The 21,481-nt window shown below is 43.4% G+C and overlaps 1 protein-coding gene across 3 annotated transcripts in view; it reads left to right on the top strand.

Moving 5' to 3' along the window:
- megf6b (multiple EGF-like-domains 6b) overlaps nt 1-21,481 on the top strand; it is a 55,662-nt gene that overhangs the window by 11,875 nt on the left and 22,306 nt on the right. For 2 of the 3 annotated variants that reach the window (XM_019892481.1, XM_019892483.1), the window contains exon 5: nt 15,388-15,510. In XM_019892481.1, the coding sequence (XP_019748040.1) occupies nt 15,388-15,510 (123 nt within the window). Of the gene's footprint in view, nt 1-15,387; nt 15,511-19,219; nt 19,529-21,481 lie in introns of those variants that run through there. The other variant, XM_019892482.1, reaches the window with a different exon arrangement.

The following is a 21,481-nucleotide window of genomic DNA, read 5'->3' as shown; positions in this document are numbered from 1 at the left end:
AGTCAGCATGATGAAACCTTTATGAACTGTACAGGCGGGCAAAACATGCATAAATAATCCTGTGATGCTATCTGAAATGAAGTTTCCTACAGCGCTTGTCCTCATTCAGGTAGCAGACATCCATCTTTTTGCGGTAGAACCTCATGCCTTAAGGCCTGAAATTTCGCTCAACTTTATCATGTGCGTGTTGTGCACAAGCACGAGTCTTTTCAATCCCGCAAATGAGAAAATGACGGTGAAAGATCAACTCGTAACACGTGTTGATTATGACACATTGACAGAATGATGAAGTGAGACCATTTTGCATCCAAAAGATCACAGGTACATCGTGGCAATGTTGTATTGTGGTTAGGAAAAAAAAATCCTCCTCTTTCTAGCCCTCAGTTAAATCCAAGGCCCCAAGGAGCTTTACATTTTAGGTCTTAGTGCAGTGGTCAGTAAATATGAGTGGTTGCTAGTCTACAGGCGACCTGTTAACTAGCTGATGACCAGTCCAATTGCACCCTGACTCTTGTCAAAGGTCAGCTGGGTTAGGCTCCAGCTCACCCGCGACCCAAATAAGGCCTAGCGCAAAAGAAACTGGATGGATAGCCTCTTTCTTCATGTGAATGTGATTCTTGATACCTCAGCATTTTGGCTTCTTGACGAGCAGAGAAAACATTTTATCTGCAGAGACCCCATTGTTGAATTTGAGCTCTGAAGCTGAAACGGCGGAGGTCTCTGTTGTTTTGTTTTGGGTTTTTTTTTTCTGATAACGCACCACACGACAGGAAATTCCCGCAAGTGTCGACACTCTCCGAGAATGACAGCCCCCCTCGCTCCACTCAGACGCGTGAGGATCACATTGAGGCGACAAATCCACCTTGCTCTATTTTCTCAAGAGCTCTGCGGTGCAGCAGATGTGTCTTCATGACACCATACTGCAAAAATTCGCCCCTCCGTACTTGTTAAGGCGCTCGTGATCAAGCCCCGGCAATCCGGCACTGACAGCCCGTTTATGTGATCAGAGCTCTGTGCGGTTGCTAAGCCGAGCTGAGTTACTTCTGATTACTTCATGCTTCATTATCCATGGGAGCGCATGTCTACGTTGACGTTTCCTCTTTAATGTGACACAGCGTATGGTGGGTGAGAGGGGGGTATAGAATGAGGTTACTGACTCTATTTCCAGTAAACACACGCCTGCTGTCCATGAGCGCTGCGGTTGTAACTCATCTCACTCTCTCATTTGAGCGGCCCTTCAGCTTGGGGTCGGCGGGCGTTTTGGCGCTATCGTACTTCCCTGACACTTAAAAAAAATTGGGGCAATTGTAGCCCACATTGCCTCGATAGCTTCATGCACCTAAGATGCTTGCCAAATGAGTGTTAACTTTAATTTCTGAGTTCATAGGTGCCATTGTTCACACATTACCTATTGCGCTCAATTGCACTCCGTTGCTAACCAAACGGCAACACCTCCTGGGAATGTGAGGGTAACAATGTTCCAGGAGACTCAACGAAACTCAACTCAACTGTATTTATAGAGCACTTTAAAACACCCACCGCTGTATACAAAGTGCTGTAAATGGAGCAAATATCTTATATACAACAACATAAAAATACATTAATAACCAAGATAGTCAAAAGCACAAAAACAGTAGAACTAAGATCAAGTCTGAGTCATGCTGAGTCAAAAGCCAAAGAATACGAATGAGTTTTTAGACGAGTTTTTAAGATGGGCAGCGAGGGGGCTTGCCGAATGTTCAGTGGGAGGTTCCATTCCAAAGAGATGGACCAGCAACGGAAAAGGCTCGATCACCTCTGAGCCTCCGCTTGGTTCTTGGTACCTCTAATAATGTCTGGTCCACAGACCTGAGGCAGGTGTGTAGGGGCGGAGAAGCTCAGAGAGCTAAGGCGGAGCGAGGCCAATTAAAGATTTGAAAACAAATAATAGGATCTTAAAAAGAACTCTAAAATATATGGGAACCAGTGAAGGGATGCCAGAGTAGGAGCTACGAGTACCAGTCAAAAGGTGAGCAGCAGCATTCTGGACCAACTGGACATGCTCCATGGAGGATTAGCTGACTCCAAAGTAAAATGCATTACAGTAATTCAGCCGGGATGTGACGAAGACATGAATTATTATTTCAAAATGCTCATAAGACTCTAACATGCCGTCACTCCGCTGTAACTTAATTAATCCAGTCCAATGCTCACATTTACTCTTGCAAACCTCTGATAGTCCATTTTAGTTTGACGCCTGAACCAGATTCTCAAGCTGAAGGGTCTTGAAGTCATTATTTTGCATCATTTTAAAAGTAGTCCATTAAGAGTCTAAAAACTGTCCCGCATATGTGACCTGTCGTCACTAAGTAAGGACTGTTTGGGGGGAGAGAATTCATCTCGTCCAATGATTTTAGACCTCATACTCAAACTAAAAGCGCTTTAAAACAGATTTATCGTTTAGAATGTTATGGGACATGAAAATGAGGCGATGATACCGGAGTTGATAGCAAAAATTTATCGTCATGACGGAGAATGCAATCTCAGAGCTGCAGTTTGAACAGGTTAGTGTTTCTTGATCATGACATTTATGTCTGTCTGAATCATATTTTCGGCCGCTTACCAGGGTCATTGTAATCCCACAATATCACATTATCTTTCAAACTTTAGTGAAAAGGGAACGGAATTACCTCTTGACTGTACTTACTTTTATGGGTTCAAATTTATGGAATGCCTTACTACTGTTTATCTTCCATGGGCTGCTGACTGACGGTTTTATTGCAAATGGGGAGACTTTTCGATTGAGATGTTGCACTGCTGATGTTGAGAGAACATTCCATTTGTATCTCAGAATTGATTTATGTGTTTTTCCTTTTTCCCCTCAAAAGTCATGTACCGTATTTGAAAAAGGATCCTTGGTTCCATTCACGGTCTTGACTTGGATTTTTTCGGAATGAGAAACTAAAGCATGGTTGTAAAATTTCTGCTTTTTATACTTACACTTGTGGACAAAATTGTTAGTACCTTTCCCTGAAGTAATGGAAAAAGGCACAGTAGTCAGGGAAATAATTCAAAATTGACAAAATAAAAATACATTTTGAAAATAACATACAATTAGCTCATAAAAATCAGGCATTACTTTATTTGTAATTATTTGTGAGACTGTATCTACTGTAAAATATGGAAGAAGCTTGGTTATGTTTTGGGCTGCTTTGCTACACCCAGAAGCGGTGTCTTGAATCTGTGCAGGGTACACTGAAATATCACGACGAGCATGACATTCTGGAGGAAATGTCATGTCTGATTTCCCTGTTCAACTTAAAGTAGACGTTCTACTCTAGAATAACTTCAGGGTACAGTAGTGGTCTCTCCTCGGTCAAAACGTTCCTCAACCTGTTGTAACCAGCCCTCCGCTCAACAATGCAGACGGACCAACTGGTCCTGCAATGCGTCACGTAGTTCTTGCCTAAATGAATCCCATCCACGCAGGCATGTGTTTTTCTGGCTGCTGTGGCCGGAGGCATGGCTCTTTCATGTCGCCCATCCTGGTCTCTTGCGGGCGGAAGAATGTCTCGAGACATCCATTCATACCTCGAGGAAGAGCTGATTAGATTTCGGGCGGTCAAAGGTGGCGCTTCAAGGTCAACGTGACCTCACATCTGCCGAGGCTTTGTTGATAAGACGGTTCGTGAACGCCGGGTTGGGAGTGGGTCTCTTTTATGGTGCGTGTAGCGTCCACAGCTGGAGATGAACTCGGCAAAGGTTGCCGCGATGTGACTAAACCTTCCAGGAATTCGAACACCAATGATGGCACTTTCCAATTAGATCGAATGATAAACTGATTGGGTATGATACCTTGAATTTAAGAGTCCTCCGCAAGCTTAAACCATGTTAATATTTACTTTTTAACCAAGCGTAACAGCAATGTTTTGTCTTTTTGCAGAAAAGTGAAGCAGTAACAGTTTGTACAGTCTGAATTATTAGGCTAAAGAGGCTGAGCTTCAGTGTGTTTGTTTACAGTTTAGACGCGTGGCTAGGACCATTTGAGAGAGCATCGCAAGTGTAAAATGAAATTTTGAAGTGCTGGAATTGGAACCGTTAGTGGAAGACAATTGCACAACCCAAACCCAACCATCCGTCCATTATCCAAATCTCTGTCTTCGGGCAGTAGGCGGGGACACCCTGAACTGGTTGCCAGCTAATCGCAGGGCACACATACATACGAGCCAGACATAAGTGTTGATGCAGAGTTGTCGTCATGAGTGATATGGCATGACTCCTTCTTGCGACTGGCTCCAAGTTCGCCACTTTAGAATAATTCAGAAGCCACTGGAGCCACTTTGCGTGCTGGTTTAAACTTGCCTCTCAGACGAGCTATTCAAAGATGCAAAATTAGCCAGCAGAATTTGTCTCAACTTTGAGAAATCAAATTAACATATACTCCTTCAGAATGAACTGTGGGGCAACTTAGCACCTTTGACAAACGCAATCGTGGGTGCACCCAGTTAGAAGAAGCCTCCACACCTGCTTTGCGTGTGCAATCCACTTTGTGCCCATTTTTGTACTCCCAAATATCCCAATTCAGGACCACTGAGGAATGTAATAAGAGCAATGCCTTCAGTATGCCTTCCTATTGGACCCGCCCCCTTGTAAAAATAAATCCCCACCCCTAAACTTCTCGTCTTGTCCTTACTTGGGATAAAGAAAAACATTTGTGGAACCTTCATGCTGAGCTAGCTTAGCACTTGACTGAGGACTGGGAGGAAAATCAAAGCCATATGTGCAACTTCTTCCAGTCTCTTATCATTGCCAGTTGTTAAGTGCTATTACTAGGCTATTATGATGAACATCCAGTTCTTAAGCACGCAGACCAATGGCAGCTTGTTCATCGAAACGGTTCCTGTCTCGCATCAAGCGTGGATTAGGCGGGAAATACTTTAAAGTGCAAGCTTTCATTTTGTCCTGCTGCCCAGAATTCAGTGTGAGCATGAAAGCTTTGGTAAACTTTTGAGGCTTTCCAGCTACGGGCATTTTGTCATGATTTGACTAACGAACCCAGGTGTTGCTTGGAGACGAAAACCTCAGAATGTTAGGTTGCCTTAAGATGACAAGACTGCATGAATGTAGCCCGATTTTGAGCCGACAGACGCGTCGCAGACAAACGTAACGTCTCGTAGCCGATTTTGAGTTCTCTTGACGCGTCGTAGCCTGTGGAGGGTGACAGGCTCAACGATTGGGCGTTCGGCATCCGGGGACGCTTCATGACCACGATGACGAAAGTCTGGCATGTCAAGATTTATTGTTGGTCTTGCCGCATAATGTGACACGTCCTGGATCGGTTGTTCGGCATTGATCGCTGTTGGATTAGACTTCGTTGTCGTGAATGTCGTCAAGAGGCAAGAGCAGAGAAAAAGATTTCGTATAACGCAACAGGGTTTTTTTTCGTTGTATGGGGGGGAGGAGAGTGGGAATGGTGTTAATGCATGAAGATTTTTTCACACTAGGGGGTATTTTCGCTCATGTAGATTTCGTTGTAGAGGAATTTCACTGTATTCGGTTCGTTCGAACCGTGACAAAAACAAATTTGTTACCTCACGTTGTTTTTGGAGAATCGACAGTCCATACCGTCCTCTCCCCACCATCCAGGAATGTGTCCATTCTCTATTTTCTTTTTTCCTCATAGAAGCAATGCACATTATGCCTCAGTCGACATGACTTTGACAGGTGATTGTCCCGCCTCCCCAACGGACCTGCGCTGAGGAACTGAATCTTGACAAAAGTACTCAACGATTGTTCAGTGATGGACTTGTAGTGCGACATTTCGCCCAGCCCAAGACACAGAACGATATTTATCTGGTAGTTTGACAGCGTGACCGTTATAAATGACAAAAAAGTCGTGTGGTTTGAAAAGGCCCTTATAAGGACCACAGTTGGCTCTTAGGCTATTTATTTATGTCTTTATGTCCGTAATAGCAACGAAAATGCCGATAACGGGAAAGTCCCGAAGCATTGTTAGATGGTCAGAATGGGTCTAGCAGGCTCCGGCTGAGACATCTGCTTTTTGACTTAACTTAGCTTGAGTTACGACATTTGGGGTTTTTAATTATAAAAACACAAACAGAGGGTGAAAAACGGACAAGGTCAGGGTGAGAATTAATGTTGCTCGCTTGTAACTATTCACCTTGGCGAGCACAATCGCTGTAAATCGCAGCCTTAAATGGACCATTCAGAGTCACTGACCTCTTGTCTGTTTTGGCCATTAGGAGCTTTAATCTGCATATTGTTGGTGGGCAGCGCAGCGTGACCTGCAAGGCAGCTGAAGCCAAGCAGGCCACGCAAATGCACTGTAGGCGCTGCGTCGGCTCCGAGGCGACCTTTTCTCACTCTCATTCTCAACCTGGTTGAGTCCTTTGAGACCAGAGATTTCCAAACTGCTGTGCGCCCCTTGGGGTGTTGCAAGCAACCTCCAGGATGTGTGCAATATGACATCTGTAAAGAGTCACACATCTAAACATAAAAAGGTTGTTTTTTTTTTTTCCCGCTCTTTTTAGCATGTTTTTCGGTACGTGTTATGATCTTGGCCTTTCAACCGAGAGCTGGGCAAGCAAAATGTAATGGCATTCAGAATATGACAAAAATGTCCATATTCTTAACTGAGAAGACAGATGATTTAAAGGGGAGTAAGAGAGGCCACCTGTAAGGTTAAGGTTGAGAAATCATTTTGAAACAGAGGAGGGGGCTCATGACAGCCCCATTTCCCTCTCATACAATGCTGTCCTATTCATCCCTTCCAAAGAGACTCAATTATTTAGCTTGCTTAAAAACAAAACAAAAAAACCATATTCATTATATATACCACATTTCTTGAATACATACAATACAATACTTGCTTAAAAACAAAACAAAAAAAAATTCATCCCTTCCAAAGAGACTCAATTATTTAGCTTTTTTTTTTTGTTTGTTTGTGTATTGTTTATTGAACATATATAAAACATACAATAACATGACAAAATGCAAACAAAAATTATGAAAGTAAAATAAAAGTAAAAGTAAGTAATACAAACATCATCACAGTTATATGTTCAAAGGAGTAGGAAGAAGTATACAACTTATCTAGTCCTACCCCTTTTTGAGCAATAATGTCTATTGATCATTTCCAATACCAAAGAAAAGGAAGAAATCTAAATTTCATCAAATACTTTTACCCTTTTGTGTACTATGCTTATCTATTGATACACCTTTTGGTTTGTATATATGTGTCATTATTCTTTCTACTTTTTATATCAAATGACTCATATTCATTATATATACCACATTTCTTGAATACATACAATACAATACTTGCTTAAAAACAAAACAAAAAAAACCCTACTTTTTGGCCTTTCAAGTGCCTCCACAATCAGTGTCCCAACTCAAAAGAACATTTACAATTCCACCCAGAGAAGTGCTGCTGGCAGTACCAGACTGTTGTTTTGCAGCTCAAAAGAGTGAGACCATTCGTAGTTGGGGTGTACCTCTACCTCAGCGGAAAAAATAGCTAGCTAGCTAATCTGACATAATTGCGCGCCGGCTCCCGACCTGTCTCATTAGGCTCCGTCTGTTATGAAAGGCCGCTCCCGGTCATGCTGCAGGCGTCAAGGCCTTCGAGTATGTGCAAATCAGACGTGACAGCAGTTTGCAAAATATCATTCTCGAAGTAATCAGCCAGGACGACTGGAAACATCCGGGCATCATCTTCTGTTCTCCTGATGAGCTCCTCAAGCTAAATGCTTCACCTACGATGTTATCCGCTATGTCAACCTGGCACGGGAAGGCCACATCGGGGGCAACGCTCAGTTGGCAGCACCAGCCTCTTTTTGACGTTTCGCCAGCCGTGAAAAGGAGACGCTAATCTGACAGAAATGTCATGAGAGAGAATCACGTGTCAAAACTACTTTTGAACACTGACCGGCTGGACTCTCAGTTCTGTCATGCGGGGGCTCTGCCTTACATCCATTGCCCATACTTGCTGGGACCGATACATCAAGGAAATAGCAAGTCTAATAAGACATAGAAATGACCACAGTGTGTCACACTGGTCATCATTTGGAAAGTAGGTGAAAACGGCATGAGTGTAGTTCCTTCTTAACTAGCCATTAATGACTTCTTCATTTGATAGAGATGATCTCTGAATTAGCAGCACGCTGGGATAGTAGTTAGGACATCGGTGTTCTAATATTGACTACTGGCATCATGGGTGGAGTTTGTATTTTCTCGTCAGACCTCCTGAATGTTCTGACCTCCTGATTCCACGGCAGTGGCATTGCATCGATATCGCTCAATGTCATAGATATATTTTTTTTTGGGGGGGTACCACTAACTATTTGTGACAAAATCACTCGTACACTCTGCTTTGTTCCATTCAGTCCACGACATCAATCATCAACACCAAATCATGACTTAACTGCTCTGTTAGTGATCCAGACTATGACATGATTTTCGATTTTTGGGAAAATTCGTGTGACGTTGCTGTCCTAAAATGCAACTCCCGTCGTCGACCAGGGAATCCCTGTTCATGGGCAATATGATGATATCAAAGCATCTTTACAGCACCAAACGATAAGGCTGAGCTTATAAAAAGACCATTTCCATCACTAGGCTATGGTACGCCTCTAAAATAGGACGCAGCCACAGGCGTAATTCGTTTCAGAGTGTAACAACTGAAAATTAGCAAAGAGGAACACGTGGACACACGTTTGTGCAATTTGGGCATGACAGTCCGTCCTGTATCACCAAAATGCCTGCCGCAGTATATCTCGCGCATGTCGCCGGCGTATGGACGGAGACAGGTTTACAGCAAATCATTTTTGGATTCCTTCTGGTTTCCATGTGTTCTGTGTCCCAGCCACTCCAAAGGCTCCTACAGGGTCGGAATCGGGAGCAGCAGGTCCCAGCAGGTAGGAGTGCAGACACAGCACACGCAACAGGTCAGAGGGCAATCCCCCCACGCCGCCCCAGGGGTCCACAGGCATTTGTTCAACTGCGCACATCATAAAATGCGATTCTCACAGCTGCCCGACTTCTTTAACTCTCACTGACTGTAAAAATGAGCGCGAGAACTCAGGAACCTTTTGGCGATCTGCATTTTTTTTTGAGGGCATACACTTGTTCTGGGATGGAGTGAAAGCACCTTGTAGCTTGTGTGTGATGAAGGAGGTGATGTGAATTTGACGGCGCGTGTGGAGGATTAAAGGTATGCAGCTGTAGTGGGATTAAAGGAGGAGACAAAAAAAAAAGAAAAATACATGAGGTAACGACAGCTGCTTGTTCGGAATGGAATATCCTTTTCACATGAAAACATCGATACATGACATTCATGCACATGCTCGCGTGCACACAACAGAAGCTTGATCCTGGAAGAAGTTGTATGAAACAGTACTTTGCTGCCTTGGCATGACTTAAGAGTTTTCCAAAGTACACAAAAAAAAAGCAAGCGTTGATTTTCCGCGCTGTAGTTTTTTGGTTGCAAGAGTGATGTGAAGTATGTCGATTTTGTGTGATAAACAAATTAAATGGTTGCACTGGTGCCAGTAGGTGGAAAAATTCCTCTTGCTGCTTTCAATCTTGGGGGCAAACCACGCAGCAAAATTCCTGTCCTTTTTATCATTGAGTTACTTCGCTGCCTCTCACTGTAAAACAACACCACTTGTGTTGGGAACAGTTGCACAAATATGACTGTTTTAATTCTCTGCTTATCCGAGTGACCTGATAGTAGAGAGCTTAGTTGGCAAATCACGTGGCGCCTCAGCACACATTTCCTTTTTTTTCTCCTCAACTGCAAAAAAAAAAATAAATAAATAAAAGAAGACTCTCCAGCTCTACACGGATACCCTTAAATCGTCTGTTTACAACTTTTTTTTTACATAAGGTGATTATGCAGTGGGCGTCTTCAAATATAACAAAGAATGTTTTGACTGTAATTAATAAAGAGGACATTTTTAAAACCTCTTTCTGGTTCACACAAATTAACAGCGCTCATTTGCACCCATGAGGCATTTAACACTGCATTGATATCGAATCGAGTATTATGCATGATAAATACTTTGCTGTAATTCAGAACAGTGGAGGGGAAAAGCCGCCAAGTCTTGACTTTGTGCTGCTAAATACACCATCAACATGATCTCACTGGAATTTACGAGGGAATTGTACAAAAGGCACAGCAACAAACTACCGTGTAATGTAAATACTGCCACAATGTGAATGTCCTTAATATTCCCAATCAAAATAGTTGATAGTTCTCATATTTTTATATCAAATGCTGCTAAGGCGGCACGGTGGGCGACTGTTTAGCACGTCCGCCTCACAGTGCAGAGGTGCAAGGTTCGATTCCGGCTCCGGCCTTCCTGTGTGCAGTTTGCATGTTCTCCCCGTGCCTGGGTGGGTTTTCTCCGGGTACTCCGGATTCCTCCCACATTTCAAAAACAAGCATGGCAGTTTAATGAAACACTCGAAATTGTCCTGAGGTGTGAGTGTGAGCTCGGATGGTTGTTGGTCTCTGTGTGCCCTGCGATTGTCTGGCAGCCAGTTCAGGGTGTCCCCCGCCTACTGCCCGAAGGGAGCTGGTGTAGGCTCCAGCACCCCTGCGACCCTTGTGAGGGTAAATGGATGAGGAAAAAAAAAATGCTGCAAACTAATTCTCATTGTTCCTGTGACAGTGACAAGAAATTTCTGTTCCAAAATGCGACTACAATTTTTTGAAGACAGCCTCTGCTCTGCATGTGTGTCAATGTAGCAGCAGGTGGCAATGTTTAATTAAAATGTACTTCTTCCAAGGGGACAAAAAAAAAAAATCACATACAGTAATTTCCAGATTGGATCATCTCATGAGCCTGCTCTGTTTTATGTCATTAACATCTGCTTATCCACACAGGGGTTGACATCCGTGCGCTCTTTTTGTGAAGACTTTTCAATAATTTGTTTATTTTATTACTTCAGCGTTCGAGGGGAAGCTGCCGCCTGGATGGAATGTAAGGAATCGTGTCCGTCGAAATAAACATTTCGTGGATCGCTTGCACCGCAGGTCAGACGAAGAGGTGTGCTTCCTGAGAGAGCGAGAGAGAGCGTAAATCCAATTCCCAGCTCTAGTTCACGGAAAGTCTGCTTCTCATCAGGGACAGATTATGTGACTTTTTAATGGCTCGTATACGTATATTTGGGTCTCTGGAGTGCCTGCCCACCCATCAAGTGTGAAATTACACAACTGAGTACATGTTTGTGAACTTCCTTTGTCAGAACATGCGTCTTGAAGCACGCTGTTCAGGTTTGGACCTAAATGAAATGACGCACACAATTTCTACTCAGTTGAAGAGGACGGACCGCATTTTCTACTACATAGAACCACTCCTCATGTCAACCCAAACGCTGAGCTGCAGCGTTGTTGGATGCACAGATCATGACGCACCTTTAAACCGCCTTATGGCAGCATCAGAACAGCACAAGGTGGATTTATTTTGAATCATGACGGAAACACCTTTGTAGCTCGGTAAATCGTGGTTCGCACATCCGCCTAGCGGTCAAGAGATCTGTGTTTGAATCTCATTTTCAAAGTGTGTACGTGAAGTTTGCATCACCTCCCTTTGCTTGCCATCGGGTTTTCTTTGGGGACTAGGATTTCCTCTCACTTGCCCAAATCACGTGTTTTAGGTTGAATGAATATATTTTCCATCTGAATGTGATGTGACTGGCAACCAGTGCAGGCTTTACTGGGTGTACAACTTGCACTGGTTGCCACTCACACTCTTGCTGCGCTGGCCCCAGTTACCAGTGACACTGGAAAAATGATGGACGGATGGATTAATGGATGTCGGTATCCATGACAACCATTCCAACTGCTGCGCATCAACTTTCGCTATGTGCCAGCATACAATAGGAAGTGCAAAATTCTTCACTCATCATTCCGATCTGTACATCAGAAGACTTTGAAACGTTCTCGATCTCACACCCGCTCGAGTGATCGCGCTTTTCGGCAGAGCCTTGTCTCAGACTGAGATTTTACAAAGACTGTGAATTTTGCAGGGTCGCTATTTACTCCACGATAACAACATTCTTTCAGCATTTTTTTTTCATCCCCCCATCATGTTAGGTTTTGGCGGGTATTTCCTCTTTGTCCATGCCGCTTGAGAGAGTGTTTGCAGTTTCCCGTTTCCGGTTTTGTTCAAGCTAATCTGTTGTTTCTTGGTTTTGTCATGTCACCGCAGAGACTGAAAGAACTGTGACGCTATCAAACATGTTTGTTATTGTCGCGAGGCCAAGATTAGGAAAAGACTGATGTAAAACAGCTGAGATTTCCACCTTACACTAAACGACTGTGATGACCGGAGCGCGCTTAGACTCCAGGACACACTAAAATTTCCTTCTGACTTTCGCACACACTTAGGTGTATAAGTCCAGCATTTAAACGTGACTCTCCAATTTCCCCGGAGTTGCCGCTCGCTCTGGTCCATAAATCTGGTTCAAACATATGACTGCTCGACTTACTCTGGAAGCCATATTTGGAAGGACTCACCTCCGCACACCCCACAGTAGAGGGCACAGAGAGCGCAGTGGCTCATTTTCATCAGGAACAGGACCGCCTCATCCCGACATGACTGCTCTCAGCAGGGCTGTTCAAAGAGGGTGATTAGAGTGCTTAAATTCTTGTTCCATAACCGATTTTATCTATACACCGAGGACGTTTTAAATTATACACAACGTGATCATTTGTCTCTTTGAAACATCCTCGCCTTGTCTTCGAATTTGTACGCATCTTTGCTAAATAAATGGAAGCAGCTGCCATCACCCCAAGCGCAAACTCACAGCAGACTTTTTCAGATCAGACCCCGAAGCGGAAACAGGTTTTGGGTATCCATGGCGTACCCCCCTCCCCCCTCCACCTTCCCACACAACCGACTCCTCATCTCACATGATTGCTGCAATTTTCCGCCCTGCGGCTTCTGAGATGATATCTGCTCCGGAGTTTTCCGCGAGCTCTTTCTCGGCCACTCGTGGTCAATCGGGACATTAGTGCGGTCCTCGCAGGAACGGTGGCGTTGGGCCTTATCGCAGGAAGTCTCACAATGTAAACCCTCTCAACTTGCAGCTGAGCGTTCGGGGGGGTGGGGTTTGGTTCGTGCAATCGCATCTCTTTTGCCCAGTTTATTTATTTTTCATTCTTTTCCAGAACACGGTGTACAAGTGTGGGGAAATGCACATTTTTGGAGCCGTTTCTCAGGCGCGTGTTTGTTTTGCCTTTCATGATGAAGAAGACACAACAGCAGTAAGCACTTACTCCTAATGATGATTGAGATGCTATTCACCCAGAATAATGCTCAGCACCTTCACTGGTTTGCATGAACGAACAAACCCTGGCTGTAGCGCCAAATAGCAAAAACCTCTGAGTGGTTGGCCCCCGCAACTCACTTCAACATACTTCCTTGTTACCAAGATACCACAAGATGGTGCCAAAGTAATAGAGTGGACCCCTGCTATTCACGGCAAATAGGGACCAGGCCGGCCCACAAAGAGTGAATATACACATATAATCAACATGTATTATAAATGCACTGACAAAAAAATAAATAAATAATACAAATTTTAAAAAACCTTAAAATTCTCCTGACCCAAAGAACTTCCACATGTTTGCCTTCTTACTGGGCACAAAGTGTTAGCAAGTGAGGAGTGTTGTATTGGCCCTGCTGCCACTGCCGGTGGTGGTGGTGGTGGGGGGTTCCCATAGGGGTGTTGGCAGATGGTTGGATGAGGGGATGTACTGGCCTGACAGTCACCACACAATGGGACAATTCCCAGCGCGAGGGGTTCCTCGGGGTTCCTCGGGGTTCTGGGGTTCCGTCGCCCTGTCCTTGACTTTGGCTCACGTTCTCCCGTTTGCCTGCCGCAGTCTTCTTCGGAGCATATTCCACAGCTAAAGGGGGCGTGGTTTTCCCTGGATTGGTTCCACTTGCGGAGAGGTGAAGACGGAGCTGAAAATTACACTCTGGATGCGCCCGTGGGTGCCTTTACATTCCGCCACTCGCCTGTGATCAATGCATTTGGGTTGTGACCACTTCAGGTGTGCAAATAGGAGCAGATTCTGTGGTATTTACAAACAAATGATAGTGAGTTAACACAAGTTTGACGTTTTTGCCAAATGCGTATTGCTCAACATGTCATTCTCTTGCCAGAAGCTGAGCTGCACTTGCACACACACACACAAACACTTGCGTGTTTGCTTGCACACTGGGCATATGACATAGAGTGCAAAACAGTTCCACTAGATGATATATGTGATATCTGTTCTGTGTGACAACCCTGGTAATTGCACCATCATATTTGATAATTACAGCTTATGTAGTGGCACTACAAACCAAATAAAGCAGAAGAAAAAGCAATATAAACTTAAAAAAAAACAAGTTCTAGATGCGTATTGAGTTGATTTCTGCTTTGTATGAGATTTGCTGACGTCGTGCACGATAGATTCCACACTGGACTAGTCATCATGGCAATTGGGAAATACGCACTAGAGGGGAATAAGCCCAAGTCATGTGAACCACTACACCAGTATGGAATTGCTTGTCTCAATTACAAACTGTACCTTTAAATCAAGATCTTATATAGAATTCCTATGATATATTTAGTTGTAAATAGTATATATATATATTTTTTACTTCCACACATGGTGACCTGAAGGAATAACTCGACTCGCCAGTTGGCAGCTAATTTTGTCTTGTTTTTGGGGGCTTTGAGGAAAACGTTCAGGCTAATGAGTGGAGAGTGTATGCGGCTTCCTGATTTACTCCATGCGCTCCGGGATTAAGGCCAAGATCCCCTTTTGATAACGCCGCCTGGTGTCATCAAATCTACTCATTCAAAAGATTTTTTTTCCAATGCATTTGCACGTCTTAATGGATAATAAAGGTTGCTGTCTTTTGTTGTAATTTGCCATGTGCAACAGTGGCAGATGCTTCCCTGTCAGCGCCTGAATCCAAACTGTTATTATAGGCTGTCTGGAATGCTTTGATATCATCTGGTGGACTTGATGACAAGTCTGGCATGATATTTCGCTGGTGGCGAGGAGACCAAACTGACTGAAAAAAGGGGCTTCTCGTGATTTTTGGAAGGACACTTTTTGCAACGAGCTTCACAGTCGTGACAGAAACAACATTTACAAGAATCGTATTTCCTTTCGTTGGTAATTTCATGTTAATATTGGAATCGTAGCTTTTGCTTTCCAGTGGCTGCTATAATCAACTCTTGACATTGGCGCAGCCATTTCAACTCTAAAAGTTTGGCACCTGTTCCTGTTAGGGGAAAAAAAAAAGAATCTCATTGTGGCTTTCTGTTTGCAATTTAGTGAGCGGGATATTAACACTTTCATTTTGTTCCTCCTCTCAGATGTAAACGAATGCGAAGAGACCAATGGCGGATGCGAAGCACTGTGCTGCAACACCATTGGAAGTTTCTACTGTCGCTGTCCTACTGGACTCAAATTGAACCAAGATGGCAAAACCTGTCAAGGTGAGAGCCAACTATCAGCCCCGGAGCCCAGTCCATCCATCCATCGATCCATTATCCTTACAAATTTGGCGTGACTACCATAAGACAAAAAAAAAAAGCCTACACGTTGTAAAATTTACCTGTCTGCCATTTTGTCCATTTTCTGGGGGTCTTCAAAACCAAACTCATCCGAGATGTTTTGTCTAATTCTACCCGATTGCTTCCGAATTGGAATCATGATCACTGGATGGATGGGCTATGCAAAATTTTGGAAATCTGTAGGTTTCGTCATTGTGTGTGGGCGGGCATGACAGTGAATTTTCATGACTCTGATGAAGGCGACACCCTGAAGAGATTCATAAGCAACCCCCGCTCATAATAAACCAGAAACATCTTTATTGGCCAAGTATGCAAATGTATAGATCACTTCAATGGAGCCCTTGTCAAGCATACATTCGAGATTTGATTTTTACATCATTTTTTAGAGAACGTCTTCAAAACAAACAAACAAAAAAAGGTTAATCTCCCCTGTACTTTTACAAAGTGCTTATGAACTAACCTGGCAGTGTCTTTTTGTGATAATTTATCGGCAAAATCACCACCAGAGAGTCTGAATGCATCAATAAGCTGTGTTCTTCCTCCAAATATCCGCTCCCGACAAACCCGGAATGTTTCTCCGACATCATCTTCCCTTTCATTCTCTGCCACGGTTTGATGTTTGCGACGAAGGCATGCCAGCGTGCGGTTGGTTTGATCAGACAAAATCATCAGTAACAGTCGGCTGGATGACCATTGAGAGATCTTATCCACGTCACGGTAATTAGAATTAAGTGCGGGTGGGAACATTGTCACGGATGGAAATCTTAGCCATTGGAAGAAAACAACTACATGGCTAGCTCATTTTAAAGCCCAGGTCTGTAAAGACCTTGTAAAATGATTCAGAGATACGTTTCTAAATATATCCAGAATGTTTCAAGATAATTGTGGGAAAAAAGAGAAAAGCCTGAGAACTGTGCAGTACTCAGTTGTTGAGCCTTAAACTGCTTTTTACCATTTCAATTTTGGGCATGGCTAAAACGGTGCCCACCCGACGCACTTGGGCATTCGACATGAGTGCCCCTCCCCCATTATATAAAAACTTGAGTCCTTCCGTTCACATCAGTGGTATTCCAGTTCAATTGCGAGTTACTATACCGCTAGGCCCATGCTCGCAAGCTAGCTGGTGGCTAGCACATCCTGTCACGGCATCGTGGGATATATTCCAACCACTGACGGCTTTATGCGGCTACGTTTTCGCCCCTCAAAAATGGAGATGCCAAATGAAGGGGCAAATTTAGAAGGCATATTTGTCTTCACTTGTCAGGAACTTCAAATAGCAGGTTTTAGGTACATGTGTAGGGATTGTTAACCTACCAACCAACAATTCATCTTTTGTTTGGGGAACCTTCTATGACAGCAACGAAGGTTATGCCTCCTGGTCAGTTTTTATCATGTTTGCATGGATTCCATCATGCTGTTATGAGTTTAACATTTCAGTCGTCACGCCGAATCAACTTTATGGCTCACACCGACGAGAGCGTGTGACTGATGCTCTGCCAATGTTCAAGCAGCTGAACTAACAGCTTGCAGTGGCTCTGTGTTAGTGAAAAGACCGCTGTACCATATTTAAAAATTCACCTTTCGCTAAACCACACCCCCAAAAATGGAGACTTGCCAATCAGAGCGCAACACAGAACAGAAGTCTGAAGAGATGCGGTTAGGCGATATGGTGGTTTACGTTTGCTCTGTGATCTGTTTACTAGAGTCCTGTTTTGGCCCGGCTAATATGTCTGCGTATCGACCTTAGAAGACACAGGCGGTCTCATTCCTCTCTCAGATGTTTGGATTGGAAATATGGAGAGGGACTTCTGGCTAATTTTAAAACCCACATTCCTTTCCTTGTATATATGTCAGCTTCAAAGACAGAAACATATTGGCTCGTCCTATGTTCTATTCTGAACACCTGGCTGCTGGTTTCCTTCCCCAAAACACGCAAGTGCAAAGTATCATTTCGCGCTCAAGTCACACTTTTCCAGGCTTTTGTGTCGCAAATTGCTGTGACTCTTCGTCACAATCTCGCCCTGCACTTCTTTTCCAATTTTTTTTTCCCTTTGGAGTACCAAATTGCTGTTATTTATTTATTTTTTTTTAATTTTTTGCACCACACCGCTATCACACTTTGTCACAATCTCGGTCCGTGCCCCTTTCTCAGATTTTTGCGCAGAACACTGCTGTGACACTGTGTTACTCTTTCAGCATGTGCTTCTTTTTCAGGATTTAATGTTGCACACCACTGCCATGCTCCCGCTTCATGTTTCTCATCATACTTTTGTTTAATGCGCTGCTGTCACTTTTTGCAGAGGTTCTGCCATCTCTAGTTGTGTGAGGGCTATACTAAAGCCTGAAAAAGAAGCACGGAGTGAGAGAGGTACACAATAGCATACATTCAAGATGCTGTCCTAGGACATAAGCAATTAGCCGACTTGCTTTGAGACCTGTGCCTTTCCTGAGCTGTTTCTTTAATCTCATAACTACAGATGTTCAACGCCACATTTTTTTAAAGACCCACACCAGTATGGATATTCACTCTTTTAGTACTCACAGAGTCCTAATATCTCTAGTACTTTTGATGTATAAAATTTCATTGAACACAAAAAATTGTGAATAGACCTTTCACTTTGATGCAGATGTTGATTTGCAAACCAGTCAAACTGCGGTAGTATAGCGCCCCCTACAACCGAGGAGAACTGACTCAATGTCAATTTTTGTTGCCATAAATATCTGTGGCTGGTATCGGCAGCCTCCATGAGTACCCGATACTTTAATGGTTGATTTTAATGCTTTTAATTTCAGGTTGGCGTTTATATCTGCCCAATGGACGACTGATGAAAATTTGATTAGTTTAGGTAACCTGAACGCATTGACATGGTGTAATGTTGAATAATTGTGCATTTTCCCCTTTGAAATAAATAAATCTATCCATCCATAAATACATTATCTCAAGTGTCAAACTCAAGGCCCGGGGGCCAGATCTGGCCTGCCACGTCATTTTATGTGGCCCGCGAAAGCAAATCATGCGTGTCAACTTCCATGATCCTTGCTAAAATCTGTGCCGAAACGTCAAATTGTCCTGTGTAATAAATCATGTTGACATTTCGTTAGCCTGTTTATAATCACCTCAATAATAATTGAACTCTTCTAGTTGATGTGGGTTTTCTCCAGGTACAGGGGAGAACATGCAAACTCCACAAAGGAAGGCCAGAGCCCATCATCGAAACATGACCTCTGTACTGTGAGGCGGACATGCTAATCAGTCGACCACCGTGCTGCCCTAAATAAATCATATATGGTCAGTATCAGCCCGATATCAATACCTAGTATTGGTGCTTGCCCATCTCAAGCCATTACTCATAACTGCATAGAGATAGTATCCTCAAACATCATGTAATTTAGTATCTTAAAAAAATGATATCATTAAAATATGAAATTAAAGATAATATAGTTAGATTAGAAAATATATTTCCAGGTGAAAATTCAATAAACCCATCAATTTTTGGTGGAGTTAGAGTGCAGCGGTGATTTAAATGTCAGGAGTTGAAGGTGCTTTGTGCAAGAGCTGAATGTAAGGGGGAGGGTCTTTCTTGTGACGGACACGCTGAAGTTTTGGGAGGGTGAGAATGTGAGAAGAAGATGGAAGGACACAAAACTCCAGAGGCAGTCTTGACTGAATGAATTTTTCAGAATGATTTTTCCATTCTTCTAACTGGAGTTTTCACTTAGTTTGTAAATTTGATTCATTGTATATTTATACTGGCTGAAGGATAACACCACAACATGGCTTCGGTATCAGGATGGTGCATTTTACTCCTGATGCTCCTGGAAACGTTGCCGTTTTTTGCATCCGCAGCAAACTACCCGTACGGTTTCTATAGGAGGCGTTGCTACAGGCCGCATTGTTTCTATGGTTACCAAGGCTACAACCTACCTCACAGGACTGCAGGTAAGTGAGGACTTTCTGGCCAAAGTCCAGATTGGGCAATCGGAGCACTCTGGGAGTCTTCAGATATTCTGACATGAGATGTATGCGCATTGAAAACGTGCTATCAACCCTGAATATTTTCTAGAATGACTACATTGCTCAGGAACAAGAGTCTGTTTTGAATAAGGATAAGCATCTTTTTGATCTTGGAAATACGTCAAATGATATTTGGACATATTTTTCACTTCTTCTGCACGTAATAAATACAACACTGGCAAGGGTTTTGTACGTGGAGGCAGAGCGCTAACGTGCCATCAACCCTTGTGGTTAGCGGGACTTGTTTTTCCACAAACCACTTTGCGGTGTTTGGCACGCATGGAAAAAAGGAAAAAAAAAAAGTGCTGAAGTGACTCCTGCCAGCTGCCGCACATGGAGCGAGGCTGACGTTTGGCCGAAGAAGACAAAGAAACACAAGTTTTAAAGACCCCTTTGTGCACCACAGAACGTATCATATGCGGGACATGACTTGAAGTAGATGGGGTCAAGTCCAGGATTACTTCTGGGGTCCAACGCTATTGCTGGAAACAAGCAGTCCGATCTTATTCCCCTTTTGCTCGTTTGGTTCTGACTGGCTATGTTTTTATAGCCAGTAAAATCCGTCTGCTGAGTTAGCTTGATTGAAAACACAGCTTACGTTGTTAGCACAGCGGTCACAACAGTGAATGAAGCCTCATCGTTGAACTTTTATGTGGCACAGTGTAAATCAAAGTGTAAAAAATGATATTTGAGCAGATTGCATTTTTAAAAGTTGGTAAACTTAAATGAACCGTGATTATTACTTTTACAACTTAGTCACACAGCGAACATAGCTGTCATGTTTATCCTACCATTTACTGTCAGGGTTCCATGGAACAAAGTGCACACATGTTCCAACCTTGCTCAATACAGTCATAATACCGGCAGGAATAAATCGAACTAAAAAGCAATATTGACAAGTGATGGTTTTGCTGTTGTCGTTATGTTTCTTAGATATGATTTAAATGAATGAGCCATTGATTGGCAGGGCACTCAGTGACAGCTTCGTTTTTTATTTTTAAACGGCTGTAGACGAAGTCTAATAGACGAGTAGTTGTTTGCCACCAAAGAAATCTGCAATGTAGCGAGCTGCGATAGGTGAAAACCATCCTGCGTCGGTGTTCCTAATGTTGTGGCTGCAGCGTGTCCTCCTGTGCACTGTGTGAGCATGAAGGTGCACATCTGCAGCGCAAAGCGCTCGATGAGGTCCAGATGCGCTTGTGCATTCGCCACATTTTGTCCCACACGATGTGACAAAAACACCCTCCGAGCCAATATTTTTCCCCTCACCTTTTTACGACAGCATCAGACAGCAATCGACACCAGATTACTAATAAACATGAATACAATTAAGTGAGGTCACATTGCTTTCCACTACTGAATTCTCCACGTACTTTCTGGCTGCAAATAGGCACCTTGAGTGAGCAACTGTAGTCATTTATGATCTGTACCTGCGTTTGCAGTCATGAACCGGCCACAAGCCGCTCACTGCTAATGCCTTCCTTCCCGCTGTTTAGTGAAATTTCCACTGACTTTAGTGACATTACAGAGAGTTGGAGGTCAGTTTGACATGACGAGCAATTTATCACTCCGTGACCTTTAATTCAAGACATCTTTAGGAAACTAATTGCGGTCATGTTTGACTCGCCGCGACTTCCCTCACATGAAAACGTCCTTTTATTTTCTTTCCAATATTCTGGTGTGGCTGAGAGGAATGTGTGTGTGCCTCCGTCTGTTGGCTTCGCCCACATGGGGAAAGAATTTAGCTGTATAATAGTTGCTACCACATGGAGAGAATTTGTTGCGCTTGATTTGCATCACAGTTACTTGTTTAGTTGGCCTGCTCATCCTTCATCTCCTCAACTTTATCTTCCAAATCCTGTGGTAATCCTTCCATCC

This window comes from Hippocampus comes, unplaced genomic scaffold (assembly GCF_001891065.2).
Source record: "Hippocampus comes isolate QL1 unplaced genomic scaffold, H_comes_QL1_v1.1 scaffold137, whole genome shotgun sequence".
In the NCBI taxonomy this organism is placed as follows: Eukaryota; Metazoa; Chordata; class Actinopteri; order Syngnathiformes; family Syngnathidae; genus Hippocampus; species Hippocampus comes.
This window is presented reverse-complemented; position numbering and strand designations above follow the sequence as displayed.